This window comes from Oryctolagus cuniculus, chromosome 3 (assembly GCF_964237555.1).
Source record: "Oryctolagus cuniculus chromosome 3, mOryCun1.1, whole genome shotgun sequence".
Classification (NCBI taxonomy): Eukaryota; Metazoa; Chordata; class Mammalia; order Lagomorpha; family Leporidae; genus Oryctolagus; species Oryctolagus cuniculus.
In genome coordinates, this window is record NC_091434.1 from 19,896,407 (window position 1) to 19,909,359 (window position 12,953).

At 65.9% G+C, this 12,953-nt stretch overlaps 1 protein-coding gene across 1 annotated transcript; it reads right to left on the bottom strand.

The window, feature by feature from the left end:
- Positions 1 to 843: 843 nt before the first annotated feature.
- On the bottom strand, positions 844 to 12,687 carry SLC4A3 (solute carrier family 4 member 3; the record flags this gene model as incomplete). Its single annotated transcript, NM_001082030.1, is given in 24 exon segments — positions 844 to 921; positions 1,412 to 1,585; positions 1,705 to 1,874; positions 2,095 to 2,348; positions 2,863 to 3,029; positions 3,408 to 3,497; positions 3,817 to 4,047; positions 4,781 to 4,975; positions 5,095 to 5,243; positions 5,565 to 5,783; positions 5,942 to 6,167; positions 6,628 to 6,812; positions 7,250 to 7,349; positions 7,620 to 7,765; positions 7,768 to 7,775; positions 7,777 to 7,803; positions 7,980 to 8,115; positions 8,582 to 8,762; positions 8,891 to 9,039; positions 10,521 to 10,720; positions 11,080 to 11,195; positions 11,341 to 11,621; positions 12,178 to 12,343; positions 12,635 to 12,687. Coding segments are annotated over 24 exon segments (3,699 nt in total). The 5' UTR covers positions 12,686 to 12,687.
- Positions 12,688 to 12,953: the final 266 nt, after the last annotated feature.

Here is a 12,953-nt window from a genome sequence, read left to right on the forward strand (position 1 = left end):
CCTGCTCAAGGAGAATGGGGCCTGCCGTACACGGCAGCAGCCACCAGAGGGCAGCACGGGGACGGCCGGCTCGCTCACGCAGCTGGTTGCCCGGCAACTGTGACGCAACGGGCTCCCGTTTCCACCCCCGGCGAGGCCTCCCAGGTTATTTCTGGCAGAGCAAGGGAGTGTTGCACAAGGAGCGGCCTCAGGAATCCCAGAACCGCCGCTTCTAAGCCAAGAGGCTCTAAAACGGTCGCGGGGACCCCAAATCTGGCGCCACCTCGGCGTCGGAGGGATTGGGCCGCGGTTCCTTGCTCGGGTGCAGAAGACGCCGCACGTAGTCCGTTGGCCTCGGCGGCCCCACGAGCCTCACAGCCTCTGCTGTCCCTCGTGGCTGCAGCGCAGCGGCCTCCGGCCCCTCCCCCACCCTCCGGTGACCTAGGCCGCTCTGACCTTCTGTGCGCCTGCCCGCCCCTCCCCCCAAGGCCTCGGTCCCCGGCCTGGAGCCTCCCTCCGGGGCGAGATGGCCTTGAACACAGAATTCCTCCCCCAGCACCCGTTCCCAGTGGATGAGCCAGGCCGGAGAGGCCGGAGGCGGCGAAGAACGTGAGGCGGACACGAGACTAGGAGTGGAGTTATAATGAGCGTGAAGCCTTGTGCCTGTCTGGTCTGTGAGGGGCTGGCCGGGGTCGCCCCAGGGAGGAGTCAGGAAGGCCGCTCGGGCCTGGCGTGTGCAGGGCTCCAGGTCCCTCCGTGGGCGCCGAGGCGCATCCCCCGCCCCAGGCCCTGCGGCTGGGCTCTGCCCGGGGCGCCAGCGTCCATCACTACGGGGCTGGGGTCTCCAGGGCCCATCTGCATGGCTCACACGGGCATGTGCAGCTCGTTGTACTCATCCTGGCCGTCCTCGTCGAAGTTGGGCTCTGCGTCTTCCGAGTCCAGCTGCGGAGGCAGGCGAGGGAGGGGTTAGGAGAGGCTCGGAGGCAGGCCGCTCCCAGGACCAAAGCTGACCAAAATCATCACCCCACCCCCACCCCCACCCCCACCCGACACTTGGCTCCTCCTCCTCCTAACATTAACCACGGCCCACTTTCGTTCCCGAGATCCCCTGGCGCACCAGGTGTGAACACGGGCAAACTGCACGGAACGCGGCGCCACACCAGCCCTCCGCATCCCCAGGTGCCTCTGCAAGACACAGCCTGCACAGCTGTCCGGGGCTGTGCCTTCTCTTGAACCAAACCATCCTGCTAAGTACTTTACCTGGATGAGTACTTAACCCTCCCAACAGCCCTAGGAGACTGACTCCACTATTCACCCCACAGGTAATAAGAACATTCCGGGACCTTGCCTAAGGGCACACGGCCAGCAGGGGGCCCAGCAGAGCCCAGCAGGGGGTGTCTGGCTCCAGGGCCTCCTAGCCCCCATCCCTTACCGCCTGCAGTTCCCTGTCCTGGAAGAGCCGGGGCAGAAGGCATCGCCTCAGAGGCACGGTGAGCAGCAGCAGGAAGGGAAAGGCGAGTGAGGCCGCTGTGGACTTGACCACCCAGAGCAGCGCGATGCAGGCCAGCTGGATGCAGGTGAACAGGTGCATCCGCCACGTCTTCACCTGCAGAGCGGGCACCGGGCCTCACCACGCGGAAGCCCAGCCTGGCCTTCGTGTGCATCACGTCCAGCTCCGGCCCGGGCCCCCCGCCCCCCCCCCCCAGACTGCCCTCCAGGCCCGACCTTGGTCACGTAGGGCTGCTCAGGGTGGTGTTTGGCTGGCATGAGGATGAGCAACAGGCGCTGGGAGAGCTGGATGCCAGACAGCGAGGTGACGCCCATGTACAGGAAAATCCCAAAGAGCACGGCCAGCGGGATCCGGCGCAGCACAGCCCCCATGACGATGGACAGGCCTGCAGGAGTGACGCACGCGCCGCTGACCTCATGGGCAGCGCAAGATGGCGGCCGGGCCTCGTGTGCGGGCCCCGCGAGGACGGCTCGGGCCCATGGCCAGGCCAGCCGGGCCTCAGCCCGCGCCCAGGACGAAGAGAGGCGGGAAGCAGGCCCAGGGTGGAGGGAGCGCCGGTCCTGACCGCATGCGCAGGGAGGCCCGGACAGCGCAGGCGCTCTCACCCACGAGGCTGGCGATGAGCACCCCGGTGACCCGCTGCTCCCGCACTTCCTGGATCTGAGGCTTGTCGCCGGGCGCGATGGCAGTGCGCATGACCGTCAGCGCATTGACATGCGTGACGGAGCGGACAGTGGCAGCCGTGAGCCAGGGCAACCCGAAGAGCCCGCAGAGCCCGCCGAGGGAGCCTATCAGCAGCAGGTCGAGGTGGAAGCCGGAGCCCTTGAGCAGCCTCCGTGCCTTCTGGCTGACGATGAGCCTGCAGGGGCAGGAGCGCACGGAGGGGCAGCGATGGGCGGGCGGCCACTCTTCCCCAGGGCTCCGCTCCTGCTCTCAAGTCCCCCAACGGGAGTTCGCACGAGGGAGCAAAGTGGAGGCCAATCCTCACACTGCGAACATGGGAAGTGGCACGAAAACCCAGGTGCCGGATCCCACCCTGTCGCCGTGGCCGAACCACGGGGAGACACGAGCGAGCCCGCCTGGGTGACAGAACATACGGCAGCCTTCCGAGGGCTGGCAAGTGGCACCCTGCAGGCAGTGTCGGCAGCAGACACCAGGAACCATCAGCAGAAAGCAAGCCAGGGCCCAGGCACACACACACACAAGCCCCTGCTCCAGCTCCACTGCTCCCCACCGCGTCTCCACCTCTCCCACCAGCCCAACGCAGCCCCTCCCCGCTCCGGAGCGCTCTGCACCCCCACCTTAACCCTGACATCAAGCCAAAGAGCCTGCCCCCTCATCCCCCGCCCAGCAGGCCCCCAGCCCGAGCTCACGCTGTGATCTGCGTCTCCATGAATATGAGGATGAGGACCAGGAGAGCGGGGACCGCAGCAGCCACCATCATCCAGGGCGGAAAGGGCCGGGCACTGCCCAGGGGTGGGATGAACCAGGTGCGCTTGTGAGGGGAGGTCACTGACAGCCCTGTGGGCACCGTCAACTTCTGCGTGGCAGGAAGAAGCGGGGGCTCAGGGCCACGGGGCTGCCCCGGGAAGCCTCCCTCCAGGCTCTCAGCCCCCAGCATGGGAACGTGGGGGAGCTGAGGCGTGGCCAGGCCTGGGGAAAATTAGTGTTGCAGCCCCCAAAGTCACCGGTCCCAGGTGTAGTGGGAATGAAACACCCTCTCGCTGAGCTGTGATGTGGGCCCCAGCCTAATTCCTCAGGACTCAGGGCAGCCAACACAGCTGCTTTGTGCAAACCCCAGCCTCCCCTGCTCCCCCCAGCTCGGCCCCTCCGCCAGGGGAGCTGGCTTCTGGCCCTGGTCGGGATCCCTACACACTGCGGAGCCTCGAGCGCCCCGCCCTGGCCGCGGCGGACGCACCTGAGTGTAGGTGTCTGTGATGGAGTAATCCACCAAGACCATCAGCAGAATGGAGATGGGGATGCCGAAATCCCCGATGATGCGGCGCGCCTGGGAAGGGGCAGGAAGCAGAGGAGGGGAGAGTCGAAAATCCCTGCCCCCACCCTTCCCGGGGCCCCTCGGTCTGGTCTCTGACCCCTGCCATGGGTGCCAGCCCCACCCAGGAGAGCGTTTCTGTCCGGATTAAACTTTCCCTTAGGGATGAGCAGGATGCCGGAGGAGGCAGGCGGCTGAATTCTGAGGGGGCGGGGTGTGGCCCTGGGAGGGGCGTGGTCTGGGGGCGGGGCGGGGCCCTGGGGCGGGGCCTGGCCTGGCAGCCGCGGCAGGAATGAAGGAAACCTGTGGGGGCCCAGGGCCAGCAGCCACGCACCTTGCCACCCAGGAAGCGGCTGTTCCTGAACTTGCGCAGGAAGAAGGCGATGAGGAAGGTCCCAAGCATGAGGATGAGGGACAGCAGGGCCGTGTTGGGCTGGTTCCGAGGGCCCGGGGGACCCTCGGTGGGGGGCGGGGCACTCCCGTTCAGCTCCAGGCCAGCCTCCGGGGCTCCTTCCAGCGCCCCCTCCCGGGGGTAGAACGGAAGCAGGGGGTGCTCTGTGAATACCTGTGCGTGGGCAGCAAAGACATCTTACCACCCACCCGGGCAGGTAACCCTGGTTTCCTCACCAGCAGTACCCACTCCCGGACCTCACGACGAGAGTCACAGACATCTGCTACATCGCACACACACACCCCCACACACACACCCTCCTCTAAAAGGTGACCCAAGGGGCCGGTGCTGTGGCGTAGCCTGTAAAGCTGCCACCTGTGACTCCAGCATCCCATATGGGCACCAGTTCAAGTCCTGGCTGCTCCACTTCCCATCCAGCTCCCTGCTAATGCACTTAGGAAAGCAGAGGAAGATGGCCCAGTCCAGCCCCCCCCCCCCCGCCCCCGGAAGAAGCTCCTGGCTCCTGGCTTCAGACTGGCCCAGCTCTGGCTGTTGCAGCCATTTGGGGAGTGAACCACTTGATGGAAGACCTCTCTCTCTCTCTCCATCTCTCCCTCTCTCTGTAAACTCTGCCTTTCAAATAAATAAATCTTTTTTAAAAAAAAGAGACCCAAGAGCCCCTTGGCAGAGAGGCAGCATCTTCAGCCCTTCACACACCTGTGCAGGTGAATCCTCACTGCTCCGCCTCCTGCCAGTGACTGGCACCCACTGGATCTGGCTCCTTCCCCTTCAGCTCTGACCTGCCACGCCCAACAGAGCCCTCCCCCTTGTCCCGTCCCCTGCTCTCCCACCCAAAGCACTGCCCACCCCCCACCTGTGCCCACCCCAAAGCCTCTCCGCCGGCCACCTTGTAGAGCTTGTGGAAGGTCTCATAGATGAAGATGAGTGAGATGAGGAAGGCAAAGATCTCCTGGGTGAAAGGCGAGATATAGCGGACCAGGAAGCTGCCCTCCGCGGCCACCAGGGCGAGCACGAAGACCACCAGCCAGAGGCCGACCCACACCCGGCCAGTGAGGTACTCCAGGTCCTGGGCTTGGCAGAACTAGAGGGGGATGGCGGGAGGTCACGTGAAGGCGGTCTGCCCCGCTGGCTGGTGCCCCCGCGGAGTGGGCAGCGGGGAAGCTGCGAGAGCAGGCGCTGGGCAGGCCAGGCCCTCCTCACCTTGAAAAAGGCCTCTTCAAAGACGAGCAGCGGTCCCGAGAAGCCCACCACGAGCAGTGGCTGGGCCCCCAGCAGAGAGAAAAGGACGCCCAGCACAGCCGTGGACACGATCAGCTCGGACACGCCCATCAGCCCCTCCGTCTTCTCCCCTGGGGTGGGCACAGTCAGCGGGGGCCGCAGCATGGCTCCCTCTGCTGCTCCTCTTCCTCCCCCAGCTCACCCTAACCCCGGGGCCCCAACAAGGGCAGAGCAGCCACCAGCGTGGCAGACGGGGCCCCCTCGGCGCAGCCCCCCACCCCACAGCCGTCACAGGACTCCTCCCAGCACCTCTCCCATCCCTAGCTTTATACATAGCCCACTGTAAAAGTGATCAGAGACACACCCTCCCCCACCAACCCCGAAGCCCTGCAGGCGACAGGGGCCCCTGAAGGGCTCAGAGGAGCCCCTGTCCTGCCGCCCCCACCCCTCACCTAGCAGCCCCCCGAAGGTGATGGCAGGGCTGAGGGCCGCAAAGTAGATGAAGAGCACGGCGGCCACGCACTGGGAGTGCAGGGCGTCCCGCAGGTCGCTGGGGTAGTGCGGGTAGCGCCGTTTCACGTCCCGAATAAGCCCCCCGAACACCGAGCCCGTCCGCAGCAGGGGGTCATCTTCAGGGGCCGCCTCGGAGCCCCCCAACTCCAAAGCCAGCTCTGGGGGAACAAGGGCGCTACTGGCACACAGACCACACCATTCTGCCTGGAGGAGGCTTCACCCTGCCCCGCCCCCAACCAGGCTCAGCCCCGGACAGCACGGGCAGGAACAGAGGATGGGGGAACCCAGGACAGGGCTGGGCCCCACGCGCTCTGACCTTTCCCAGGGGCCAGGTAGCCGCCCCGGGTGGTCATCTCCACTTTGGTCTGTTCCCGCTCCCGCCGCTTCCGCAGCAGCTCGCGCTGGAAGGCAGCCACGGAGCGCAGCAGGTCGCGGCCCTCCACCTCGGACGGGGGGATCACGATGCTCCCGTCCAGGAACTCGCTGATGGCACTCAGGAGGTCCTGCCGGTCATCGGCCTGGTAGGCGGCCTCATGAAACAGCTGCGGAGGGGGCAGGAGGTGTCAGGCCTCCGAGCTAAGGCACGGGGGGGACACGGCCACCTACGCCAGTCCAGTCTACTGATGCATGTCCCTGCAGGCCCCCAAGGAAGCCCTGGCTCCCCCAGGACCTCCAGACGGACATGCCCACCTGCAACCATCTGGCCTAGCAGGGGTCCAGAGAGCCATTCTGATTGGATGAGGAAGCAGAGCCTGGCCCGCCCAGCACAGGAGCCTAAGAGCATCCCTCCAGTACAGGGCTCCAAAGCTTTGGGGCCCGGGCTGCTTGCCCTCTTACGGCACCACCCCAGCCATGGTTCCTTTTTCTCCTCTGGGCCAACAGCTCCCCCTAAGAGCCTCCAGAGCAGGGCCTCCACCCAGGAGGGGCCCCTAACACCCTTTCCCCCATGAAGGACACAGACAAGCAGGGTGCAGGGGGCGAGGCTCGGGGTACAGTGCCCACCTTGTCAGACATGAGGGTGGCAATGGAGCGCCCGAGCTCGTGATAGTCGGTGCTGATGTGGCTGGGCCCCAGCATCACGAACAGGAAGCGGACCGGCACAGGGACCTCCAGCACCGACTCCAGGAGCACAGCCTCACTCAGTCGCACAAAGGCTGCTGCTGGCTGCTCCAAGAAAGGCACACAGCCTGGGGGACAACAAGGCACAGGGCACTAGGCAAAGGGGAATGCTCACGGCAGGCTTCAGTGGGGACATCAGAGGTCATCATTAACAGTGGAGCAGGTTGTACACTGCGCAAAGAAACCCCTCTCTAAAGGCCCCCTAGTTTATTTCTGTGTTTACTACCATTCACAGGTGCAAATTAGGGGTACGAAAGAAGGGTTGCTTCTCTCCATTGCTCACAATGGTGCCATACAGGCTAGCGGGCATCCAGGACACTGGGCAGGGAACACAGGATTGGGGAGAAAGGGCTGAGGATGGGAAGAGTAAGGAAGAGAGGAGCCCGGGGCAGGGAAGAGGGGGCCTGGCTGCAGATGGGAGAGGCAGTTTCCAGGCCAGAGCTCAGGGTAAGCAGGCCACGGCCACTGGGGGCAGACCCCCGCCCGGGCGCCTGGCCCTCCTCACCCACGAGCACCACGGTGGCCTCGGCGTCTTCCGGGATCTTCTCAAGCAGCTTCAGGCTTTTCCCCCGGTGGCCATCTCCCCCGGGCATGTGCAGGGGCCTCTGAGGACGCAGAACTGGAATAGGGCTGGGACCCAGACCGGAGGCCGTGGCAGGCCCTCCCAGCCTGGGGTCTCCACCCTCTCTCTCCTGGAGGCCCACAGCACCTGCACCCCCTCAGCTGCATGCTGGCACTTAGAAGGCCCCCACAGCTCAGCCACATCCTCAGAGCTACACCTCCCGGGGTCCCCAGCACAGGCATCCAGCCAAACGCTCGCATGAAACTGAACACCCTCCCAGGCCCCCAGCCCAGGTCAGAGCAATGCCACTGACCTCCTTGGCATCCGGATCATGGGGCCAGAGCGGGGCTGGCTCCCCCAGATCATCCGCCATGGTGGGCACCGCACCATCGGGGCCGTGGCTGGGGGTTGCGTGATGATTGCCCAGGACTGAGTTCACACTGGAGCTCGACGGGTTTCGGGGAAAGAAGCCACTGTCCTTGTCATCGTTGGGATGGCTGGGGTGACAGTGGGGAGCACGGGGTGGGAGAGAGTCATGTTAGACGGGAAGTGGAGGGGCGGGGCTTCCCTTCTCTTCTGCCTCTGAGAGCTTCCGACAGCCGCAAGAAGAACGGGTGGCCCTGGCTTGCGGCCGTCAGGCAGGGGCTGGGGGCCGCCTGGAAAGGCGCCGAACCTGTGTTTCAGCAGCAGGGTGCGCAGCACGCTGGCCCTGTCCTCCGGCCGGATCTGGTCGGACACAATCATGGTCTCCACCACGAGGTGCGCGATGCCCGGCAGCGTGGTCTGCTCCAGGTCCAGCAGGGCAGCTCCTGGCAGTGCGGGCAGGGGAGAGGCACCGTCTCATCAGCCAGGATCCGCCGCCACCCCCACCACGCCACCTCGCCCGAGGGCAGGCTGGGTGAGCCAAGCACCCGGGCATCCAAGCACCCAGGGAGAGGGGGTGAAAGCCACCCAAGGGCGAGCCACGGCCCCTCCTCGCCAAGCAAGGGGAAGCCATTTGTTCATTTACTGTGCAGGTACTGAACACCAACTATATACAGAGCACAGGTACTGAACACCAACTGTATATGGAGCACAGGTACTGAACACCTACTGTGTGCCAAGTAGGGTACAGGCACCGCAGAGCTTACAGGCTGCTCAGGTACCAGGACTCCCTGGCCCCAAAGGGGCAGCCAGATCTCGCCTGGGCCCAGAACCCCGGCGGAGTAAACAGCAGCAGGTGGCTGGCCCACACTGAGTCCCGTGGTGAGGAAGGGGCTCACCCGAGGCCCCTACCATGGGCGATGGTCCTCCGGAGCTCCAGCAGGCTGCGGAATGACAGCGAGGCCACGTGGGGCTTCCCCCAGCGCTCCGTCTCCTCTTCCACGTCCTCCTCAAACTTGATCCAGCGCGCCGTCTCCCGCCAGTGCGGCTCCTGGCTGCGGTCCAGCATCAGCTCATTCAGCTCCACGAACACCTGGGAGGAGAGGTCAAGGACAGAGGCAGCTGGGACAGGCAGGTCAGGGCACAGAGACAGGGCAAGGCAGCGAAGGGTCCAGGCAGCAGGCGTGATGGGACCACAGCCCCACGCCTCAGGTGCCCTACCTCATGAGGCCTCCGGTCCGGCTGCTGCTTCTTCTTCTTCCTGCGCAGGGTGGGGGCCAGGCCACCACGGCTGCCCCTCCCGCCCTGCACCCGGGATGGCTTCTTCACCAAGTGCCGCCGCACGCCAGGGTTGTCCTCCAGCCGGTGGCCTGCAGGGAAGTAGGCTTGGTGGGCACGAAGGCTGAGCTCGGGGCCAGCCCCTCTGGGCCCCTGCTCTGAGCTCCCAGGCTACTGGGTGGGTACACAGCCATGAGGGACCACAGTACTGGGACCATACCCTCCAAGGCCAAGGGCATTGCACGCATCAGGTGCGACTCAGGAAGGGAGAAGGACCAGCCAAGTGGCAATACAGGGCAGATCCTAACTCTACCCCAGCTGGTCCACAGCCCTGGGTGGAGGTCCACAGCCCTGGGTAGACCCTGAGCCTCTGCCACAGTCAACACCCCTCCCCTTGGTCCCCCAGGAACCAAGCCCCCAGCACTTCCCATGTGCCCTCCTCGGCACCTGATCCCCCCTCGGAACCTGTGCCCCGCCCAGTTACTCACAAGCGGGGTCCCCTGCCGTGGGGCTGGGCTGGGCCCCAGGCTCCCACAGGCCATAGTCCTCAAAGTCCAGTACAAACATTTCTAGGTCCTCCGAAGCCAGCGAGTCGCCAGGGCTGGGGGTGGGATCCCTGCCGGGGCTCCGGGCCTCGGCATCTCTGGCCCCAGGGCTCAGCGCCCCATTGGGCTCTGTGATCTCCTCCAGCAGACTCGTCATTGCCCCCGCAGCGGCCAAGGTCTCAGCCCCTGCTTCTCCCCAGGGCCCTGGCTGTCCTCAGGTGGCAGTCGAGGCCAGAGCGGTCTTCGTCCAACCACAGCGGCAGGTGCCGAGCCCTCCCGACCCAGACTGACACCCTGTGTCCCCAAGCCTGCTCCCTGCCACTGCCAGCTCCCCCTGGATCTGTAAACAGGCCCTCCCCCTGACCCCCCCCATCCTGCTGCCACCGCCACCACTGCCACTGCTGCCATCGGATTGTCCCTGTCCCTGTCCCCAGGCCCTGGCAACTTTCCATGACGTACTGAGCTCAGAGCCCTACCCTCCCCCCAATCTCACCCACAGCTTGAGGAGGAGGAGGGCGGGAGGGCGGGATCAGTGATGCCCCCAGCCTGGGCACCGAGCCCCAGGCGTGATGACAGGTGGCACAGAGGCCCGGGCACTGATAAGATGGAAGGAATGTGCCGAGATCACAGCCAGGCCTGGCCGGGAAGGGGGGCAGTGTGAGGGGGTCTTACCACAGGGAGGAGCAGAGGCCTGGCTGAGTGGCCAGCCTCAGCAGCTGCTTCCCAGGGGAGTGAGAGCCAGGGGATGCAGGCGGTTTGCCCTCAGAGGGAGTAGAGGTGACAGGGAAGGGGGCTGCCTTATTCCAGGGGTGACTCAGAGGACAGAACCAGGGCTGCAGGGAAGAGGTGTCACCCAAGCAAACCTCAGCTCTGGCAACCAGAGACGTGGCTGGGGAAGGCAGTGAGCTCTCCGTCACCGACTGCATTCCAGCAGACAGGGACACTCGGGGGGAGAGCAGAGACTCCTGGAGGTCCCTGGCAGGCCGGGAGCCCAGAGTGGGTCAGGGAGGCGCCACGGGGCCACTCACTCTTCATGTCATCCAGGTCCGCAGAACCCAGCATCTGGGCCTCCGCCTCGTCCGTGGGCACCTGCTGCTCCGGGCCCCCCGGGTTGCCCAGGGCACTGCCTGGGCACAGCCGCTCCCGCAGGTCATAACTAGCAGAGGGGCTCCACGGCCGGCTCCTCTCCCCGGCCACTCGGGGCGCCCGGGCTCGTGGGCTGGAGGAGCTGCAGGGGCAACACGGCAACCTTGGACTTGACTGCCACTGGGTTCCTTTGCCTTCCCCCAGCATGGGAGGCCCTCAGTGGACCCCTAGACAAGGCCCTCCAGCCTCCGCCCCCACCCCTCGGGCCCTTCCTTCCTGTCACCCCTCCTCTGCCTCCATCCCCATCCTCCTCCTCACTCCCACAGCTCCACGTCTCCTGGAGACTTCTGGACCTCATGGCTCTGCTCTTTGCCCTTGCGGTCCCCTCTCGTCCTCTCCTCTTCGGAAACCCGGTGGACAGAAACAATGCCCCTCTCCTCTCCTCCTCTCTGGCCTCAGGCAGCAGGTGACCTTGGGCCCTGCCCAGTGCGGGGCAGGTACCTGACAGAGCGCTGGGGGCTCTTGTCGGAGCGTGGGCCCACCAAGGGCAGGGGCTTGGTGAAGGCAGCCCTCCCTGGGAGGCCGGGGCTGTCATCCTCATCACTGCCGATGGAGAACTGCGGACAAACAGGTGTGCCGGGGCCCTGCCTCAACTTACCACGCAGCCCCCAGCCCCACACGGCCCCCCAACTACTGTCCTCGCCCTGCTCCTCCACACTTGTCTCTGATAGCCACCTCCCCCCTTCAAGGGGCAGACCCTACCTTTGCTTTCTGGGGGGACCCTGAGGGTGGGGGCTCCACAGCTTCCGTCTCAGACTCCCCTTCCTCCTCTTCCTCCTCCTCCTCTTCCCCTTCGTCGGCTCCAGCTCCCCCCTCCTCCTGGATGGGAGGGGTCCCCTCCGAGGGGGGGGCAGAGGTTTTTTCCTTCTTTCTCTTCCTCCTGGTGTGCCGGGCAGAGGTGGGGGGCAGCCGCCGCAGCTTGTGAGGTGGAGGCAGGCGCGCCGAGAGCGGGTGGTGGGTGTGGTGGGATGTGTGCCGGTGAACTGGGGGTGCAGGAGACCCGGTTGAGCCCCCTGACATAGAAGGGGGCCCCTCCCCACCCAGGGGGCACAGACCTTATCCTAGCTCAAGGCTCAAACAAGGACACCCAGTGCTTCCCCCAGCTGCACGTCCCCCTCCCCCCAACAGAGGTGCCCAGGGTCCTGTCACTGAGGAGGCCTGGTTAGCATCGGGGAGAAGAGTGATGGAAAGGGACGGTCTAGAAATGGGGGTGGGGGGAAGAGCATGAGACAGCAGGAAGGGGAGAAGGAGCTGGGGGAGGGGAGGGCCAAAGGCAGGGATGAAGGTCAACGAGGGAGACCCAGGCCCATCTCCCTACATCCGCCCTGCTCTGGGGCCCCGGCTCCCGGGGCAGGTGGTCAGCCGATGGGTGAGGGAGGCGGGATGACTTAACATGGCATGGTGGCCCAGCACAGTCCAGCACAGTGTCCGGCCCAGGACGGCCCTGGGTGGCCAAGCCAGTGGTGAGCACAGTGATGGTGGCGCGATGAAGGTGATGGTGGTGAGGGCAGCCGTACCAGGGGGCCCCAGGCTACCCACACGCAAAGTCCCGCTCGCTGAAGCTGCGGCTGGGCTTCTCGGGGTCCCAGGCTGGGGGCTTGCTGATGAGGTCCCCAAACCTGCTCACAGCCAAGGTCTTGCCCAGATCATCGTCCTCCTCCTCCGTGTCGGGACTCAGAGGGGGCTCCTCCAAGGGCACCCGGACCTGTGGGCCCAGACGGCCTCACCTGAGGACCCCCTAACTCCAAACCCGAGCTGGGGGTGGGGAGGCCGGCAGGCTCCGTCTTCCACAGCCCCCTTCCCCTGAGCCCCAGGCCTGGGTCAACACCCCAGCAACCACCCTCACCCTCTCCGTGCTCCTGGAAAATACCAAGCTCCTGCACCATGCCTGGATCTGGGCTGCCAGGGTCGGCCAGAGGACGCCCCGTCCCTCCTAAGATTCCCTCCCTCTCCTCGGACCCCCCACCCCACCCCCCCACCCCGGAGCATCAGTCACCTGGGGTAGCGGGGAGGCGCCCCCGGGCGGCGGGACCAGTCCGTTGGCCATGGTCGGGGACGCGGCTTGGGAAGCTCTCGCTCACGAAGGCAACCGAAACCCAGGTGAGAAGAAGGGGGCTTTGCGAGGGCCTAGTGGGGAGCCCTGGGGAATCAGGGCGGGGTTAGGATCTTTGCGCTGGTGCTCCCCCACCCCCGATCCCAGAGCCGGATCCCCGCACCCGGCCCGAGCGCGCACCCGCGGCTCAGCCCCTCTTGGGGCAGCCCGGAGGCCCCCGCCCCGCGCCGCGCCCCGCCCCGCGGTACCTCGGGGCTCCGCA